Source organism: Tenebrio molitor, chromosome 2, assembly GCF_963966145.1.
Source record: "Tenebrio molitor chromosome 2, icTenMoli1.1, whole genome shotgun sequence".
NCBI lineage: Eukaryota > Metazoa > Arthropoda > Insecta > Coleoptera > Tenebrionidae > Tenebrio > Tenebrio molitor.
The window spans coordinates 19,345,425-19,364,521 of NC_091047.1; the positions used below are offsets into that span (position 1 = coordinate 19,345,425).

The window sequence follows — 19,097 nt, forward strand, 5'->3', positions numbered from 1 at the left end:
CTAATATATTGTATTATAATAAAATGTTTAAAAATGAACCTTCTTTTAACAATTTTAAAAATTATGAAAAATATTAAAAACAGGAATTTTTCAAAGAGGTCGAGTAGGAGTTAAAACCGGGCGATCAAAAAGTCTTTCTATCAAGTGGGCCATGACAGTGGAAACGAATGTCGTTGGGCGGTTGAAATTCGCGCCTTTGTGTATCTCTATTGAAACGGTTGAAGTGGCTTTTTTTTTGTAACCGCATTTGAGACATTTCAAATCGTAGGAGTTGAAATGTCCATTTGAAGCATTTCTCACGATTCATTTATCAATAAATTATTACCCAATATTTAACCGGCGCCATCATGGTGTAACACGAGTCAAAAATGGCAAGATGGCCGTTCAACGTTAAAAAGTAAACTTTAGACTTTAGTAGACTACTAATATTACTGAACTTTCAAGTGCTAATAATATTGCAACAAGAGAACTAGGAATTACTGGTACCATAAAATTTGAAAATTGTAAACTTGAAAATTGTCATTTTACTGTAACTGCAGCAAAAGAAGATAAACGAGTTTATGTCCGATTTTTGTGATCCGCTTGAAGTAAAATAGTAACTTATATCATTCAGAGTAGAAGTGAGTCTTTTTGTGCTAAGCCCAAAAATTGAAGACCGAGACGAAGTTGAGGTCGGCAACTGGACGTAGCATAAAAAGACTCATTTTTACTCTTAATGATATAATCTACTACTATTTGCACAAGCTCTCCTAGTCTCTGTCCAGTCTAGTCAAGATACGTTTATTTTAAAGTCTCCTGAAGGGCTGAAGCTTAATCTCATTTCAAATGCGAGACATTAAATATTACATTTCAATGTTTGTTTTAGTAATGATTAACAATTTTTGTTTGACAACTTGTAGTCCTACTTTTTGGATCCCGGTGGTGGTAGCTAAAGTTCTGGGTCCAAAGATCTAGAAGGTACCAGATCCAATGTTTCGGGATGTAGTGCAATGCAATCTGGTTCTAATTAGATCTGTGAAGGTGCTGGGGAAAATGACACGATCTAGAGCTGTTAGCAAACTACGCTAGAGTACACAAAAATTATAAAAAATAAATATTGGTATAAACCTCATTATGACCAATATTTAACGATGTAATCATTCTACTTGTCATGCAGCCGATAAATGTTTTCTGTTTCAATTTGTAAAGAAGAACTTACGTCACAATTTACACTTGTTGATAGTATTTCCAAATCCAAATCATTGTTTAATGCTGGAAAGTCAAAGCCTATTTGCATTGTTTATTGTTTATTATACGATGTACTTATACTGCAAACAAGTAGAATAGAATTTGTTCGGAAAATGTAAATATTTTTGTAACACGTGCTTATAATAAGTTATTTTAACGATTAACAGTAACGACTATTTTTGTTCTAGACCAATTTACTTCTATTATTATTAAAATCAAGCGATTAAAAATTTCCATCAGCTGATTATGTCAACCGCGCTATAGTAATAAAATTGTGGCACAATTTTCATACTGGTGTGACTTTGTGACTTTGAAAGTTGTAATTCCAACTAACACAATGAAAAAGTTCGCTTTGTTGTATCAGTTCTTGGCAACGTTCACAGGTATGTAAACCGCTTTATATAAATATTTTATTGATTTTTAAATATCGTAGCGTTACTGACAGTGGTGACGTCCGGAATTCACGAAGCTTGGACTTCTGTTTATATTCCGCAAATGTTAAATGGCACCGACACGATAAAAATCACAAGCAGTGAAGGTTCATGGATCACATTGTCCATGAACGTTGGAGGGTTGATAGGATGCATCCTGACATCGCTTCTTGCTGATCAATGTGGACGTAAAAAAACCATCTTAATAACAGCATTTCCATTCTTTGCATCTTCCATAATACTAGCATATGCTGGAAGTGTGATCGTTTTCTGTCTAGCCCGAATTATTTCTGGAGTAGCATCGGGAATGGCAATTGCTGTAATACCTCACTACATCGGAGAAATAGCCGATCCAAATGTTAGGGGTACTTTAGGAACCTTCATCACAATATCCAATTTGATTGGATTTTTGTTTATAAACATAGTGGGAACATTTTTATCGATTACTACGTCATCATTGATCTCTTGTGCCATACCGATCTTGTTATTGCTGACATTCGTGTGGATGCCTGAAAGTCCTTATTATTTAATTATGAGAGGGAAGTTGGATCAAGCACAAAATGCGTTGAAAAAATTGAAAGGAAGGAACGACGTCCGTGAGGAATTCGACGATTTGAGGGATACAGTGGTTACACAGATTAAAAACAAAGGAAACGTCCGTGAGTTGTTTACGAAAAAATCCAACAGAAACGCTCTACTAATTGTATTTATTCTACTTAATGGCAAACAGCTCACGGGTATTGGACCCATTGATGCCTACGCTCAATTGATTTTTGAAGAAATTTTTGACACTCTCTCTCCTTTACTGATAACTCTTATTTATTATTTCACAAGACTAGTAATGGTTATTGTTAGTTCGTTTCTGACAGACAGAGTTGGAAGAAGACCCATGTTGTTTGTGTCTTTTTTCGGTTCCTTTCTTTCGTTGTTTCTTCTCTCCTGCTTTCTATACGTTAAAAATCACAATTTAGTGGACACGTCTCATTATGCATTTCTACCAATTCTGTTTCTGGAAGGTTTTGCTGTATTTTACAGTTTGTTGACGTCCATCCCATTATCAGTGTTAGGAGAGCTTTTCCCAATGAATGTCAAAGTTTTTGCTTCCATATTTTATGAAGTTTATCTCTACGCTATCACACTTTCTGTTATTAAGTGTTTTCAAGTGATGTCCGATAATTTTGGTATGGAAAGTGCGTTTCTCACATTTTCACTGTCATGTCTAGTGCATCTATTTTTCATTTATAAATTCGTTCTAGAAACAAAAGGACGAACTTTAAATGAAATACAAAAATATTTGCACTGTGGTCTGACAAGAAAGTAATTTATTGATTAGTTTCTGTAAAACATGCTCAATTTAGAATGTTATAAACGTGACCTGAATAAAAAAATATTTTTTGTTATTTTAAACTTGCTAAAATAAACACTGCACTTTGGTTTTTCTTTCTCTGTAAATACTCCAACATACAGAATGAAGATTCTTCCAGTTCCCAGGGCATTCCGAATGTCAAAAAGCTCCAGCTTGCTATTTCAAATTCAAGGTAAAACAATTTATATGTAAATTATAAATGTCCTGATAAATTATGTGTTAAAGAAAATACAGGATCCATAACCGCCTGAACCGTAGATAAAAGTTTAAGGTACCACAAATAATGGAAATCAATGTTAATCCAGGGACATTGCCTCCAATACAATTCGTAGCTTCAGAAGATTGTTTCTTTTTGAATGTTTACACACATCAAATTTGTATGCCAATGATAAACTCTAGTCAGTAGTTACCTGGATTAATGGCGGAACAAATAACCGAACCTAAGAAATTGAACAATTATTTCGACAAAAAAAGTTTTTCCTTCCGTTTTGTGGGAGAAGAATGATGTCAACTGATTACATGAATCAAGGAAAATTTATTGTGGGAGAATATTCTGGAAAACTTCTTACAGGTGTGTTTCATTTTTGGAAGACAATACCTATATCGGGTGTTCATTTAATCGATTGTGAATGCACCACGGATTACAGATCACGGATCAGCTGTTTAAATCTAACCCCACTTTTTGTGCTGTTTGTGTTTTTACAATGCAGACTGACAAGTGGTGCGTTCACAATCGACTCTTCAACGCCAACTATGAGGATAAATTTAAATGAACACACGAAACTTGCCCAATAAATAGATTTGAAAATTGTAAACTATCTAGCATATTCTGCTTGACTCTTTCAGATTATTACCTATTCCAAAACTCAAGAAAGTCTTAAAAGGAAAGTTTGACTTTATATGAAACAAGATCGTGATTCATATTTTGGAGACCTTGCAAATCAAGAAATCAATGTTTTTTAAAGGGTTAGAATTGCTTTATAAATGTTGTGTAAAGACATAAAGGTGAAAAGTGATCATACTTTTAATAAAATATGTAATTATGTTTGCCAAATATGTAGTTTTCTTTAGGCTAGAAACTTATCAAATCAATACCTCCAGGAAAAATGTAACAATTAAAACAATACAGTGGATATACGTATTAAAAATAAAAAAGAATTCCTTAACTAAATTTAAAGTTGACAATAGTTATTTAAGCTATTAGTGGATTATAGAAATCATTATCGCACGCATCTTAAGATTAGTCAATGAGGATGTAGGCCGAGTTTGTGTAATCATATAAGTGGGATAATAACATAATATCCCACGTGTTGTTTACAAAATTCCATTTACCACCACTGCTCAGATTGTTATCCAGTAGGTGGATTTTTATTTCAATAAAAATTTAATTCAAAGCTGAAATAGGAGCTGATTGTTTTCAAATTCGTACTTTCGTTTTGGTGAAAGTTTACCAAGACAAAAAAAATATATTTAGATGAAAATCTGCATTCACACATGGAAGTAGCATTTTCAGTTGTTATTTTAGTAGACGTTTCTGAAAAATCTCGAGTCAAATATCAATTGGTTTGTTTATTTCGTTTCCTATTTTTCCATTATTTACTTTACCGCAGGCGCGTGCGGTAAAGTAAGTCATTACTTGCCTGAAATGATAGGATAGGGATACGGACAGATAGGATATGAGTATATCCCACAGTTACAAATAAACTTATTCTTATTCTTTGTCTTTACTTTTTTCTGAAAAATAAATAAAAAGATATTGAGGTGCTGTAGTTTGTTATATTTTTGTACTTTGCTCCATAATCTCACGTCGTATCTGTTCTTATCTAGAAACAGTTTTAGCCGGCACTGTAATCCGTATTTGATTAACCTTCAAGTAGTTTGAAGCGTGTGAGCTGCAGTGTGTAAAAAACGTCTCATCATGACAGAGCCAATTATCTGTGTGGAGCAGGGAAAATTGCAAGGAAAAATATCTTCCAATATACGCAATGAAAACTTTTACAGTTTTCAGGGCATTCCATACGCCAAACCCCCAATTGGTGCACTCAGATTCAAGGTAAAATAATTTTGTAATATCTTTATAAATTACTTGGTGAGAATAAGATAGGATCCGCAACCTCCTGAGCCATGGACCGGGGTTCGAGATGCTACGAAAGACGGAAGCGAATGTTATTCCAGGGACATGATTTTCAAAAAGTTGGTAGGCTCAGAAGACTGTTTATTTTTGAATGTTTACACACAACAACTTCCGCCGAACACAAACAAAACGTTGAAACCTGTAATGGTTTGGATTCACGGTGGAGCGTTTAGAAGTGGGTCTAACAAGACGGACGTCTATGGTCCAGAATTTCTACTTACAGAAGATATTGTTTTGGTTACAATAAACTATCGACTAGGAATTTTTGGTTTTCTTAGTTTTGAAGATGCATCTTTGGGGGTTCCCGGTAACGCTGGCTTGAAAGATATGGTGATGGCTTTGAAATGGGTTCAAAAGAATATTAGCAAATTTTCTGGTGATCCCAATAATGTTACAATTTTTGGTGAGAGTGCTGGAGGAGCTTCTGTACATTACCTGGTTTTATCACCTTTAGCAGCAGGTATATATCAAATAACAATAATAGTAAATATTGATCGGACATTTGAAACATAAAATTCCAAAATGTATCTTTACAAATTTTTGGCAACCATTTTTATAAGTTAAAGAATACTCCAAAAATTAGTTAGTAATCTGATAAAATTTGAGCAAAATTACTTAATCCCCTCTTTGGATAAGTTACAATAAAGATATGACCAAGAATTAAAAAGCTAGTTGATAATCTACTTTCTCCTCTCCATTTAAGCTGCGCAAATAAATCATATTTGAAAGTTAAAAACACTGTTAGAAAATAAGAATAATAGTTCAAATTATTTTACATCTTAGGATTATTTCATAAGGCTATAGCACAGAGTGGATGCGCCCTAAATGCATTTGCAAGAGAACGAAACGACCTAACAGTTCATTTGGCTTCCATTCTGGATTTAAAAACACCAAATGAAAAGGAGATTTTACAACGTTTGAATGAACTACCAGTTGATAAACTTTACGAAATATACGAAAAAGTGGCAGTTGTAAGTTGAATTGCAACCTCACGAAAACATTATTACAGAAAGTTCTGTTTATTTATTTTTTTTTTCAGATGTGTGACGCACTGCAGAATGCTGCGGGAAAACTGCCATTCGCTCCAGTCATAGAAAAACCATCTCCAGGAGCTTTCATAACTGAAGAACCTTTAAAAATAATTAAAAGCGGCAGTTATAATAAAATACCAATCGTGTTTGGATATACGACACGGGAAGGAATGCTTTTTGAAATATGGATCAAACCACGTAAACCCACGATGCCTAAAGATTTTGAAACTCTTATACCCTTCATGTTAGAAGTTGAACGGGGTTCTGATTCTTCAAAAAATATTGCAAATAAAATAAAACAGTTTTACTATGGAACGCCTGGTTCAGAAGATCAACTGGATAATTTTTATTTGGTGAGTAGTTTTCTTCCTCTTAATGGTAGTACTGTTTCGATTACCTCTGCGTGGACATTTACCTATACCTTTCATACCTTTTAGATCCACACCGACAACTCCTTTTTGAGAGACATCATGTTCGCGACACAACATCACTCTGCAACCTCTGACCAACCAATATTTTTATACCGAATGTCCGTAGAATCGAAATTAAATTTGTTCAAAAAAATCGGTAGTATCACAGCTCCAGGTAAAATTTGATCGAGTATTTAATTAAAATGTAAACCTGTACGAATTTATGTTTCAAGGAGTGTCACATGGAGACGATATTGGTTACTTGTTCAAAACAAAACTGACCCCTGAATTACAATCAGGAAGTTTGGAAGAGTTATCTGTTAACCGATTCGTCAAATATTGGACGAATTTTGCTAAATTTGGAAATCCAAATCCGAAGGATAAATCAGATGCTCCAGAATGGAAACCTGTTAAACCAGATGAAATCAATTTTATTGATATTGGTGAAAACATTGCCGCAGGTACCAATCCGGAATCTGAAAGAATGCAGTTTTGGAGAGACATTTTCAGCATCAAACCACAATATAGTATTTAACATTATTTATACAGTTGTATTATTTGTTAAAATGCAATTTTTAAACTAAAATAAAGATTGGTGAACTTAATAGTTTTGTTGTTCACCTTCCCAGGCGCTCTAGATTTGTCATTCGTTCCTAAAGATCCGGTGACATCACCTACGTTCGCGAGACAAGTGCAGATTCGGGAGAATCTGGACGTTTCCCAATTATCCTTCACGCGCTTCGATACTTGTATATCTACTCCTTTGTGCTGTGTTCAATATTATTGTGTACTATCGTTTTTTATCTAAAAACTGTTTAACTTGTAGTACTGTAATCAGTATTTGATTAACCTTCAGCTGGTTTGAGCGTGAGTTGCAGAATCAAAAAGAACGTGTCATCATGACTGAGCCAATTGTGTGTGTGGAACAGGGAAAATTGAAAGGAAAAATATGTTTCAATATACGCAACGAACGTTTTTATAGTTTCCAGGGCATTCCATATGCTAAACCCCCAATTGGGGAACTCAGATTCAAGGTACAATAATTTTTCTAATTTCGGTACAATCTACTAATGTGTCGCAAAAAATATAGGATGCCCAACCTCCTCAACCGTGGACAGGGATTCGAGATGCCACAAAAGACGGAAGCGAATGTTATTCCAGGGAAATGCTTTTCGGAACTTTAGTAGGTTCAGAAGATTGTTTATTTCTGAATGTTTACACACAACAACTTCCCCTGGACACAAATAATACGTTGAAACCAGTAATGGTATGGATTCATGGTGGAGGGTTTTCAACTGGATCCAGCAAGTCGGACCTCTATGGTCCAGAATTTCTACTTACAGAAGATATTGTTTTGGTTACAATAAACTATCGACTAGGAATTTTTGGTTTTCTTAGTTTTGAAGATGCATCTCTGGAGGTTCCTGGTAACGCTGGCTTGAAAGATATGGTGATGGCTTTGAAATGGGTTCAGAAGAATATTAGCAAATTCTCTGGCGATCCTAATAATGTTACAGTTTTTGGCGAAAGTGCTGGAGGAATGTCTGTACATTACTTGGTTTTATCACCTTTAGCAGCAGGTATAACGGTATTACATAATATCAAAAAATATCATCTGACTTATTTAAAATAGTCCAAAACGAATCTTTGTAACTTTTTTATTTGAACGTATGTCATATTTTCCGAGTATTCTATAAACTATATTCACAATTTACAGGCTGATTTACGTAGGTGGTTCGTTAGAAATAAAACATTTTCAGAACGGTGACACTTCCGGAAATACCGGAAATTGACGCCATCTTGTTTTTTTTAAATGGAAAGGCCGCATTTTGATTTTAAATTTGGATTCTACGTTAAATTTTGAGTTTAAAAAGTGCTTTCATCAATACTTATCGGTTTTTGTCATCTTTTTCCCAAAAAAGTGGTGTTGCAGGCTGCAGGGCTTCATTAAAAAATGTATAACTCCTGAACCATTGGAAATAAATAACTCATTTTTTTTAATGAATTCCTAAAGATTTGGCCGATCTTTTACGCCATTAGTGACATTTTTTTATGTTTCGTACGCCTACTGCAATTTTTCAAAATTGATAATCAAAAAATGTCGAAAACTTCATTTTTTTAAATGGGAATTACCATTTTTGACACTAGATGTAAATGTAAAATTTTATTTTAAGGTCACTTTTATTAACATTGTGATTCTGTATACCTATTTCCAACCGTTTTGGCGAAATTTCAATTTTTTGAATAAAATATTCTTTCTCTTTTATCAAGCAATTATTTTATTTAAATTTTTATTTAAAAATCGCATTGCAATAAATAGTAGATAACAACAACATTTTTTCCAAAGCGTACTAAAACTAAGATAAGTATTGTTGGCCGTCTGAAAATGAGCTTTGGATGAAAATATTTTTTTTGTTAATTTGCTTATTTTTTGTTATTTTGTTGTTATGTACTATTTATTGCAAGACGATTTTTTAATAAAAATTCAAAATAAAATAAAACAATTGCTTGATAAAAAAAAGAATATTTTATTCAAAAAATTGAAATTACGCCAAAACGGTTGGAAGTAGGCATACACACTGTTAATAAAAGTGGCCTTAGAATTAAATTTTACATTTATATCTAGTGTCAGATATGGTAGTTGACATTTAAAAAAATAAAGTTTTTGACATATTGTGATTATCAATTTTGAAAAATTGCAGTAGGTGTATGAACAATAAAAAAATGTCACTAATGGCTCCAAAGATCGGACAGACCTTTAGTAATTCAATTTAAAAAATCAACTATTTATTTCCAATGGTTCTGGAGTTATAAATTTTTTAATGAAGCCCTGCAACCCTGCTTTTTATTGGAAAAGATGACATTCGTCAAAAACGATGTGTTGACAAAAGGATGTTTTAAACTCAAAATTTAACATAAAATCCAAATTTGAAATCAAAATGGGACCTTTCCATTTAAAGAACCAAAGATGGTGTCGATTTCTGGTATTTCCGGAAATGTCGCCATTCTGAAAATATTTTAATTAAACTTGGAGCAGTCGCTCAGAATCGGCTACCAATTTTCATATTACATAATACGATTTTGGGAAATTAGAAAGTTTCTAACGAAAGGGTTACGTGAATCACCCTGTATATACGTGTTCCAAAACTACTTTCAATTTATTTATTGGCTTAGATTTGATTTAACTAAAATTATAAAAAATCAGCAATTAGTTTATGAATTATTGTCTTTATTTAAGAGATAAAAATACATCATGCTTAAATGTTAAAGAGTACAGTCAGTGATGCAAAATAACAGGAAGAATTAACATTCTTGTAGTTATAGTTATTTTACATAGGTATTGCATAATAATTCCCCCTTTTGTATAATATCAAAAGAGAGTCAAAATGATTGTTTAACACAGAATTTCACTCTAGGACTATTTCATAAGGTCATAGCACAGAGTGGATGCGCTTTAGGTCAATTTGCAAGACAACGGAGTGATACAATAGTTCATTTGTCTTCCATTCTGGATTTAAAAATAGCAAACGAAAAGGAAATTTTACAACGTTTGAAATCATTACCCGTGGACGAACTTTATAAATTATTCGAGAAAGTGGTAACAGTAAGTTCATTTTGAATTTTTAAAATAACTTTAATTTTAACGAGTACACTCAATTATAATTCTAAAAGTAATCAGTACATGTGTTTGTTTCTTCAATAACATATCTTTACAAAATTATCTGTAGTTCCACTTATTTTTTTAAGATATGGCAAACATTGAATTATTCTGCTGGAAAACTACCATTCGGTCCAGTCATAGAAAAAGCGTCTCCAGGAGCTTTTATAACTGAAGAACCTCTAAAAATAATTAAATCTGGCAATTATAATAAAGTACCAATGGTGTTTGGGTATACGACAAGGGAAGGGATGCTTTTTGAACTATGGCCCAAATCAAATAAACCCGAGATGCCTGAAGATTTCCAAACTCTTATACCTTTCATGTCAGAAGTTGAACGTGGTTCTGATTCGTCAAAAAATATTGCAAATAAAATAAAACAGTTTTATTACGGAACACCTGGTTCAGAAAAACAACCAGACAAGTTTTATTTGGTAAGTAGTTCTGATCTCCCTACAAGGTAGTACTTAGGTTTGTATAAATTTTTAACCCAATACGCCTTTCAGCTCCACACTGATAACGCCTTCGTGAGAGACATCATGTTCGCAGTACGACATCACTCTGTAACATCTGATCAACCAATATTTTTGTACCGAATGTCCATAGAATCGAAATTAAATTTGATTAAAAAAGTTAAGAACATTATAGCCCCAGGTAACAATTTATCTTGTACTTAAAATCAGAATTCTACTAAGTGGTGTCTAAAGGTGTGTCACATGCTGATGATATTGGATACTTATTCAAGACAAAATTCCTCCCTGAAGTACAACCAGGAAGTTTAGAAGAGATATCAGTTAATCGATTTGTTAAATATTGGACCACTTTTGCTAAATCTGGAAATCCAAATCTGAAAGATAGATCAGATGGTCCAGAATGGAAACCTGTAAAAAGAGATGAAATCAATTTTTTGGACATTGGTAAAAATGTAACCGCAGGTGTTGATCCGGAATCTGAAAGAATGCAGTTTTGGAGAGACATTTTTAGTATTAAACCAGAGTATACTGTTTAACAATAATTTCTCATCCCGAGTGTAAGTTTATCGCACCAGGGCAGCGAGGATAATAATTACACGAAGGATGAAAAGGAACTTTCATCCCGTGTTCTGTATGCTATTTTTTGAATGGTCTAATTGGTATTCGTATTACTGTATTGTATAGATTAAATATATATTTTTTTAAATTATTTTGTAAGTCTTTACTAATGGAATGTAAAAAATGCATATAAACATTGCGCATAATTTCTTTATAAAAAAAGTGTTGGGAAGCCTGTTTTAAAACACTAAGCTGTTTTGTAAAATTTTCGAGCCTAATACCTCCGTTACTTGCCAACGGATTTTTATGAAATTTAAAATGCAGATATTTTAGACCGTGAAGGTTCAATTAGTAATCATAAAATTACCTCAAGTTAAAAAGTGTAATTTTAACACATGTTTATTATTAGATTGTTAAACATAAAAAAATAGGGGTCTACACAAACAATTTAATGTAAAATTTGAAGGTATAATGCATTCATTTTTGTAATGACGAACTAACTGGAACTTTTTTTTTGTTAAATTTTTTTACAAAATATATGAAAATTCGACAGTTGGCAATGATTTAAAATGTCATATTATTGTCACTGCCAAAATGAATGAATTTCCAAAACGGAGTAAGGCATCAATAAGCAAGCAGACGAAGCAGCACATTTTAAAGGCTTTCAACAAAATTAAGAAAGAAATTACTCATAGAGATAATGGAAACGTAAATACGTAAAGTACAAAATTGTAGAAGCAGTAGCGAATATTTTTCGGTAAATCCTAATCTAAAATAAAACTCTTCCTAAGTGCTGCACAGGCTTCAGTCCCAGAAGTATGTATAGGATTTTAAATGAAGGACAAGAACAAGGCTTATGGGAAAACTTTAGCATCCATGACATATCCACAAATATTGTTAATTTGGTTGAAGATTCGGATTCGGACTTGGAAAACAAGCGACGATGACGAGGATGAGTAGCAAAATGCAAAATTATTTAATTGTTACTTTCAACTGCCTTTTCGTATTTGTGTAGTGCAACTTTGCTTTTTTCTTCAAAATAATTAAACACATTTAGTTTCACTATACTTTGAACTGGACCAGTTTTGACAGAACAAATGACGTGACCCATAACCTAACTTTTTAAAAGCCCAAATTCGCGGTAAAAAGATGTGTTCACAAGACAAAAGTTACTAAATTTAGTAACTCTAGTTCGTCATTACAAAAGTGAATTGATTATATTTGAGATTTGAGCAATTACCTTTTGAAACAATTGATGATGAATTGCCAAGCAACATTTTGTACACCCTTTAAAGTCTGTCAAAATTGGGCGGCGCGCTTTATTAGAAACATCTAATTGTGAAAATTTATTGAAAATACTCTACTACAGCGGCAGAAATTTCAATATTGTTGAAAAAGGAAAAAAAAAATGTCTATGGAGAGTGTCGTAAGAAATTCAATGACACAGTTCGTTTTCTCGTGGAACACTATCCAAATGTAGGCTTTATAAAATGTAAGGTTAAGAGAGTCGTCAATTTATTTGAAGACACAGGAATCGTACGTGAACTAAATTACCTTGCTCAAATATTCCGATCATGTTTTAGTCCTTTATGGAAGAATTAAAGCATCCAGTATAATAAATTACGTCCAAATGTTGTCTTTAACTTTGTAAGTGTTTGTAAGGTTAGCAAGATAAATGTCAAATATGTCACCTGCGCTTCTGCGAAAAGGGATGACCAAAATTCTGCAAAATTGCGCGTTTGTTTCATACGCGTCTACGTCTTTGCATTTGCAGCCATGTTTAACACAGTTTTTTGCTTTTTTCTTGCAAACCAGACGCCTTTCAAGGACGAGTTTTTCCCTACAGTATTTTTTATTGACGATCAATTTTTTATGTAAATCTTAATTGATTCAACATTTTAAAAAGGCATGTAAAAATTACGTTTTTAAGACTTGGGTAATTGCATTAATGGGATTTTATTCTTCAACGTCTAAAATATTTGCATTTTAAATTTCACAAAAATCCAGTGGAAAATAACTGAGTTATTAGGCTCGAAAGTCTTAGCTGAGACACCTGTATATCTACTATTTTTACATTAATTTGTTGACACGTAGATAATTATAGTCGACTTGTAGATAAAGGTACATTTTTCAAAATGCCTTTACAACTAAAGATATACATAGTGGACAATTGATTGGCCCCAAAATGTTAAAAATATGCAAATAATTGTTTGGGTTGACTTTATCCCGTTGAAGTAAAAAGAATAAAATACCCTGAAAAGTATCAGGCTTTTTAAAGTAAAGTAACTATTTATAACACGTCATAAACTATAATTCGCATTGACAATAAATTTTTTGCATTTGTTGGTCTTATTTTGACCGGACAATTGATTGGCCCCAATACAATACATGTTGTCTTAGCAAGGAAGTAATTGAGTTAAATTTAGCGACTTATATTTTTTGATCAAGTGAGTATCTTAGTTGTTGGTAACCATGGTTACCACTTGTTTGAAGCTAACAATAATGGCACCACCACGAGTAGGTAAAGAAATTGAATCTTTAATCCTTCGCTTGCGTGAAGAAGAAAAGTGGACCATGGAAAAAATCGCGCAACATGGGAAAATGCATCGCAGTACCGTGTAAAAAATAATTCGGCGCTTAAGAAATCCGCGAATTCTTAAAACGGGCGGTAAGCCACGAGCAACTGATAAAAGGTAATTTTTGTTATTATTTACTTTGCTTTGGTGTCGTTAAAATAAATATTTCAGAACTGATAATCAAATAGTAAAGACAACAAAAAAGAACTGTCGTGCTACAGCTCCTCAAATCCGCCAAGAACTAAACTAAACCTCCATTAGTTGTCGGACTATCCAGCGCCGCCTCGCTGAAGCTGGCCTACACGGAAGAAGACCAGCAAAAAAGCCCTTTACTTCGCAAAAGTATCGTCTTCTGCGGCTCCAATTTGCAAGGGAACACCTTGCATGGACACTTGAAGAGTGGAAAAACATACTTGGGTCTGATGAGAGTAAGTTTAACCTGTACTCTGATGACGGTAAAGGGTACGTTCGGCGTCCAATTAATCAGCGTTACAACAAACGGTACACAACAGCAACAGTCAAGTTTGGAGGTGGTAATATTATGGTGTGGGGGTGTTTTTCCTGGCATGGACTAGGTCCTTTACATCGTATTACTGATAAAATGGACCAGTTTCAATACAAAGAAATTTTAGAAACAGTGATGCTTCCACATGCGCAAGAGAATCTTCCGGAAAATTGGCAGTTTCAACAAGACAACGATCCAAAACACACTGCAAAAAGTGTGAAAAATTGGATAAATAGTAGCGATATCCAAGTTCTACTTTGGCCAGCTCAATCGCCTGATTTGAACCCCATTGAAAACCTATGGGGTGAAATTGAACGTGCTTTAAAAGGCAAAGAATACAAAACAAAAAATGGACTTTTTGAGGCCGTCCAAGAATTATGGAGTAACTTACCCAGGGCTAAGATTGAAAATTTGATTAAATCAATGCCGAGGCGTTGCCAAGCCGTATTAAAGCCAGAGGTTATGCCACAAAGTACTGAAAGTCTGTTTGGGGCCAATCAATTGTCCGGTAAAAATATGATCAAAAAATTTAAAATTTTTGCTGTCAATATGAATTATAGTTTATCACATGTTGTAAATATGTAGTTACTTTACATTAAAAAGCCTGATTCTTTTCAAGGTATTTTTTTTACTCGAACTAGACAAAATTAACTTAAACAATTATTTAATTGATTTTTAACATTTTGGGGCCAATCAATTGTCCGTAGGTGTATGTTTTTTTTATCCCCACAATAACAGTATGTTGTGTATTTAGTCTGTAAAGAGAATTATTTATTTATTTATTTATCTAAAACTTTAAAACTAGAATGTTAAAAAGTTTAAACAAATTCTTATCTGTTGATAGTCCATACATATATAAATATAAAATATATATTGTGGGACAATTACCAAACAGTTGGCAGTTCCATAGTGATGATGCATAAATAAAAACTTTGTACCTATCTTCTGTAAACCTTTAGAAGCATAAAAGTATTAAAAATATTCTGGTAAGATTGTTATTTCAATTAATAAAGTTACCTTCAATACAGATTATGTTATATGTAATACTATAATTAAATGAGTGGCCGAGGGGGGAACAGTGTTTCTTTGTAACTTTAACTACTTCGTAGTTTCATTACTTGATAGGAATATTTGGCATGATAAATAATAAATCCGGCCTCGATGCCGTGCCCCCCTTTTCTTAATATATTAAATCAATATCATTTGTGAAGACATTAGTGTTTGCCTTATGGCTTTATATAAATAGTTTATAATATAATAATAAATTCGTTATATTAGTGATTTAAACTAAATCTTAAATTTTCATTAGTTTCAAATTATCGGTAGATTATCTATAATGTTTTTAACCTTTCATACGCAAGGTCATACTTTTGAAAACATTTTTCTGTGAGTTGTTATCTCAAGGCAATGACTTCATAATAATTCTCAATTTATTTACGATGTCGCTGCTATTGCTGTTGCAGTAGAAAACTTTCATCATGTTTGAACCGATCGTCTCCGTTGAACAAGGAAAATTATTGGGGAAAATATCATCGAACATCCAACAAAATAACTTTTACAGTTTTCAAGGTATTCCCTACGCTAAACCACCAATTGGTGACCTCAGATTTAAGGTAAAACTATTACTTCTTACATCATTTTTGTCAAATTTGAAATTAGCCCCCACAAGCTCCTGAACCATGGCTTGGAGTCCGAGATGCCACGAAAGAAGGAAATCCGTGTTATTCCAGGAACATGGTTTTAAAAAATATCGAAGGTTCGGAAGATTGTCTGTTTCTAAATGTTTACACACAACACCTTCCAACTAACACAAGTAGTACTAGTTTGAAACCTGTAATGGTTTGGATCCATGGAGGAGGTTTTGAAACAGGGTCAAGCAATACAGATCTCTATGGTCCAGACTTTTTAATGACCGAAGACATTGTATTAGTCACACTGAATTATCGACTAGGAATTTTGGGATTTCTCAGATTTGAAGACCCATCGCTGGGTGTTTCTGGGAATGCAGGCTTGAAAGATATGGTGATGGCTTTGAAGTGGGTTCAAAAGAACATACAAAACTTTTCTGGAGATCCCAATAATGTCACAATATTTGGCGAGAGTGCAGGAGGAGCTGCAGTGCATTATCTTGTCTTGTCACCTTTAGCAAAAGGTACATTAGAAGCACAGAAGAAGTGATTTATCCAATTATCAAATTTTAGGATTGTTTCATAAAGCTATTGCGCAAAGTGGAAGCGCTTTGAATGTTTTTTCTAGAGGAAAAAATACCATCTCGTCGTATTTGGGTTCCGCTTTAGAGATGTCATCTGTAAATGAAAAAGAAATTTTTAATTGTCTGAAGAACATGTCGGTCGAGAAATTATTTGAGGTATCCGAAAAAGTACTAGAGGTAAGTTCCAAAACGTCTTTGAGTAGCACACATTTTTGCAACTGTTATAACATAAAGAAATATTGATATATGTAGTAAACAAAATTTTCTTCTTAGTTTTTACAATACTAAAACATAATTCACATGTACTCACGTGTATTGTTTTGTGTGACAATAAAATCAAATGTTTGTTTAAAGTTTCTTAGGGCCGGTTTCACCAACGCCAGTTAAAGTTAACTGTAGGTTAAATTATACGAAAACATTGTTGTAACAATAGGTAACTACGGTAACGAAGCATTTTAACCTACAGTTAACTTTAACTGCCGTTGGTGAAACCGGCCCTTAAACAAATAAATTAATTTGAATAGGTAATTAAAAATTTTAACATAAATACGCGAACTACAATATTCCTTATCACAAAATTTACAACACTATTCATGATGATTGCTCTTTGTGACTCTCCAAATAAACGAATTTTGAATTTTCATATTAGCTTCAAATTGTGGTACCCACCTAATTACAAATAATAACTAACGGCAATTGATGATTGTAAATGAATGACACAACTTAATGTATCCTTCGTTTAAAGATATGCGATAAAATAAATAATTCTGGTGAAAAAAGACCATACGGGACAGTTATAGAAGATCCATCCAAGGGAGCATTTTTGACAGAGGACCCATTAGATATTATCAAATCGGGTAACTATAATCAAATTCCGTTGATATTTGGTTACACAACAAGGGAAGGGATGCTTATTGAAATGATGATTAAACCACGCAAACCTAGTATACCAAGAGATTTTGAAAGGATTGTTCCGTACACATTAGAAGTTGAGCGTGGAAGTGAAGCAAGGAAAAATATTGCAGATAAAATAAAACAATTTTATTATGGGGAACCAGGTTCAGAAAATCTTCTTGATAACTTTTACTTGGTAAGTCTAGGGAATATACCGTGCGATCAAAAATAAAAGGAAATAGAACAGGTCATTATGTATTAATATTCTGCAGTTGGCAACATGACGGATTGCAGTTATCAGAGAGTTGTCCCAACAGAAAAAACTCAAATAAGATTTGTTTTAGCTTCACACTGACAACCACTTTTTGAGAGACATCATGTTTGCAACTGAACATCACTCCCTCACCTCTAAGTTTCCTGTATATTTGTACAGAATGTCCATAGAAACAAAACTGAATTTATTTAAGACTATTGGAAATATTAAAGCTCCAGGTAAAACGAAAGCTTTTTATTTGAGGTACTTATTAAAAACTTGTACCTACTTGTTTAAGGTGTGTCTCACGGAGATGATATTGGTTATTTATTCAAATCTAAGATGACTCCTAAATTAGAACCTGGAAGTTTAGAAGCATTGTCAGTGAGACGCTTCGTTAAATATTGGACCAATTTTGCAAAATGTGGAAATCCAAATTCAGAAGATATTTTAGATGCTCCCGAATGGAAACCGGTCAAAAAAGACCAACTGAATTTGATAGATATTGGTGAGAGAATAAGTACAGATGTGAATCCCGAACCTGAACGCATGAAATTCTGGAAAGAGATTTTTAGCATTAAACCATCATACATTGTTTAGAAATATTTATGTTCTTTATAACGTTACTAATCCGTATTTGTAGAACTCTAATTTTAAGTTAATTATATACAGGATTATTCACGAGAGAGGTATTTCTGAATTTCTTTTTGTCGCAACCCATTATACACATTGCAACAATATCTTGATTTCAAATTTTGAAAATAATTATAACTGAATCCACGACGGCTCTTAGTCCTGTCTCTTTGACGTTAAAGCAAAAAATCTTTGTCAATTCGAAAAAATTGTTTTTACAATAACGACGAAAAGACTGATATGATGCTCATTTATGGAGAGCGTGGAAGGAATTCTGTCGCCGCTGCGGATGTTTCCAAGCCGATGGTAGAGACTTCGAACACCTTTTACATTAACTTAATTTGTTAATTTATTTGTTGAATTTTGATTAAATACAGGTTATCTGCCAATCTGACATTTCTGACAAATCTATTCAACTTACTTTGATTTCTAATTTAAAAGAAATAATACATTTGATTTAGTAGTCACTGCCATTGTATTGTTGGTTGCGGCAAAATAAAAATTCAGAAGTACTCCTCTCGTGAATAACCCTGTATATACCGGATGTATTATGAAAAACCTTTGGTGCTATAACTTCCTTATTTTTTATCCGATTTTAATAAATGATAAGTCAAACATAATCGTTTTAAATGGGTTACAATTTGAATTGATCCAATATTTGTTCTTGAGTTCTGTTTTTGACAAATGATAGTCAACTTTTTTTTTTCAAATGGCACTATTACCTTTTTTTGCTCAG

At 33.2% G+C, this 19,097-nt stretch overlaps 3 protein-coding genes across 4 annotated transcripts; all 3 read left to right on the plus strand.

Moving 5' to 3' along the window:
* The first annotated feature begins 31 nt into the window (after nucleotides 1-31).
* Nucleotides 32-4,078, plus strand: LOC138124608 (facilitated trehalose transporter Tret1-2 homolog). The gene is made up of 4 exons (XM_069039705.1): nucleotides 32-1,610; nucleotides 1,661-3,196; nucleotides 3,250-3,595; nucleotides 3,871-4,078. Exons 1-2 carry the CDS (start codon nucleotides 1,565-1,567, stop codon nucleotides 2,977-2,979), a joined length of 1,365 nt encoding a protein of 454 aa, XP_068895806.1. The 5' UTR covers nucleotides 32-1,564; the 3' UTR covers nucleotides 2,980-3,196; nucleotides 3,250-3,595; nucleotides 3,871-4,078.
* A 796-nt stretch (nucleotides 4,079-4,874) lies between these two features.
* On the plus strand, nucleotides 4,875-11,439 carry LOC138122668 (uncharacterized). The gene is made up of 13 exons (XM_069036922.1): nucleotides 4,875-5,077; nucleotides 5,129-5,618; nucleotides 5,942-6,129; nucleotides 6,198-6,542; nucleotides 6,627-6,774; nucleotides 6,833-7,132; nucleotides 7,208-7,364; nucleotides 7,456-7,633; nucleotides 7,690-8,179; nucleotides 10,016-10,203; nucleotides 10,347-10,691; nucleotides 10,764-10,911; nucleotides 10,965-11,439. The coding sequence occupies exons 1-13, from the start codon at nucleotides 4,943-4,945 to the stop codon at nucleotides 11,264-11,266; spliced, it is 3,414 nt and encodes a 1,137-aa protein (XP_068893023.1). The 5' UTR covers nucleotides 4,875-4,942; the 3' UTR covers nucleotides 11,267-11,439.
* Nucleotides 11,440-11,807: 368 nt separating this feature from the next.
* On the plus strand, nucleotides 11,808-18,412 carry LOC138124605 (juvenile hormone esterase-like). 2 transcript variants are annotated; one of them, XM_069039701.1, is made up of 8 exons: nucleotides 11,808-13,981; nucleotides 14,036-15,355; nucleotides 15,833-15,982; nucleotides 16,029-16,521; nucleotides 16,571-16,758; nucleotides 17,327-17,671; nucleotides 17,820-17,967; nucleotides 18,027-18,412. In XM_069039701.1, exons 3-8 carry the CDS (start codon nucleotides 15,848-15,850, stop codon nucleotides 18,326-18,328), a joined length of 1,611 nt encoding a protein of 536 aa, XP_068895802.1. In that variant the 5' UTR covers nucleotides 11,808-13,981; nucleotides 14,036-15,355; nucleotides 15,833-15,847; the 3' UTR covers nucleotides 18,329-18,412. The 2 variants fall into 2 exon arrangements, with proteins under 2 accessions (XP_068895802.1, XP_068895803.1); XM_069039702.1 differs by lacking the exons at nucleotides 11,808-13,981; nucleotides 14,036-15,355 and having other exon boundaries at nucleotides 15,368-15,982.
* The last annotated feature ends 685 nt before the right edge of the window (nucleotides 18,413-19,097 follow it).

What these genes read in the sequence shown, in the direction of transcription:
- LOC138124608 (XM_069039705.1), top strand. Translation starts at nt 1,565, where the DNA reads ATGAAAAAGTTCGCTTTGTTGTATCAGTTCTTGGCAACGTTCACAG. An exon ending in GTTCTTGGCAACGTTCACAG is followed by an intron (nt 1,611 to 1,660) that starts GTATGTAAACCG and finishes TAAATATCGTAG; the next exon opens with CGTTACTGACAGTGGTGACG.
- LOC138122668 (XM_069036922.1), top strand. Translation starts at nt 4,943, where the DNA reads ATGACAGAGCCAATTATCTGTGTGGAGCAGGGAAAATTGCAAGGAAAA. An exon ending in AACTGGATAATTTTTATTTG is followed by an intron (nt 6,543 to 6,626) that starts GTGAGTAGTTTT and finishes CATACCTTTTAG; the next exon opens with ATCCACACCGACAACTCCTT. An exon ending in CGGTAGTATCACAGCTCCAG is followed by an intron (nt 6,775 to 6,832) that starts GTAAAATTTGAT and finishes TTATGTTTCAAG; the next exon opens with GAGTGTCACATGGAGACGAT.
- LOC138124605 (XM_069039701.1), top strand. Translation starts at nt 15,848, where the DNA reads ATGTTTGAACCGATCGTCTCCGTTGAACAAGGAAAATTATTGGGGAAA. An exon ending in TATCCGAAAAAGTACTAGAG is followed by an intron (nt 16,759 to 17,326) that starts GTAAGTTCCAAA and finishes CTTCGTTTAAAG; the next exon opens with ATATGCGATAAAATAAATAA. An exon ending in TGGAAATATTAAAGCTCCAG is followed by an intron (nt 17,968 to 18,026) that starts GTAAAACGAAAG and finishes TACTTGTTTAAG; the next exon opens with GTGTGTCTCACGGAGATGAT.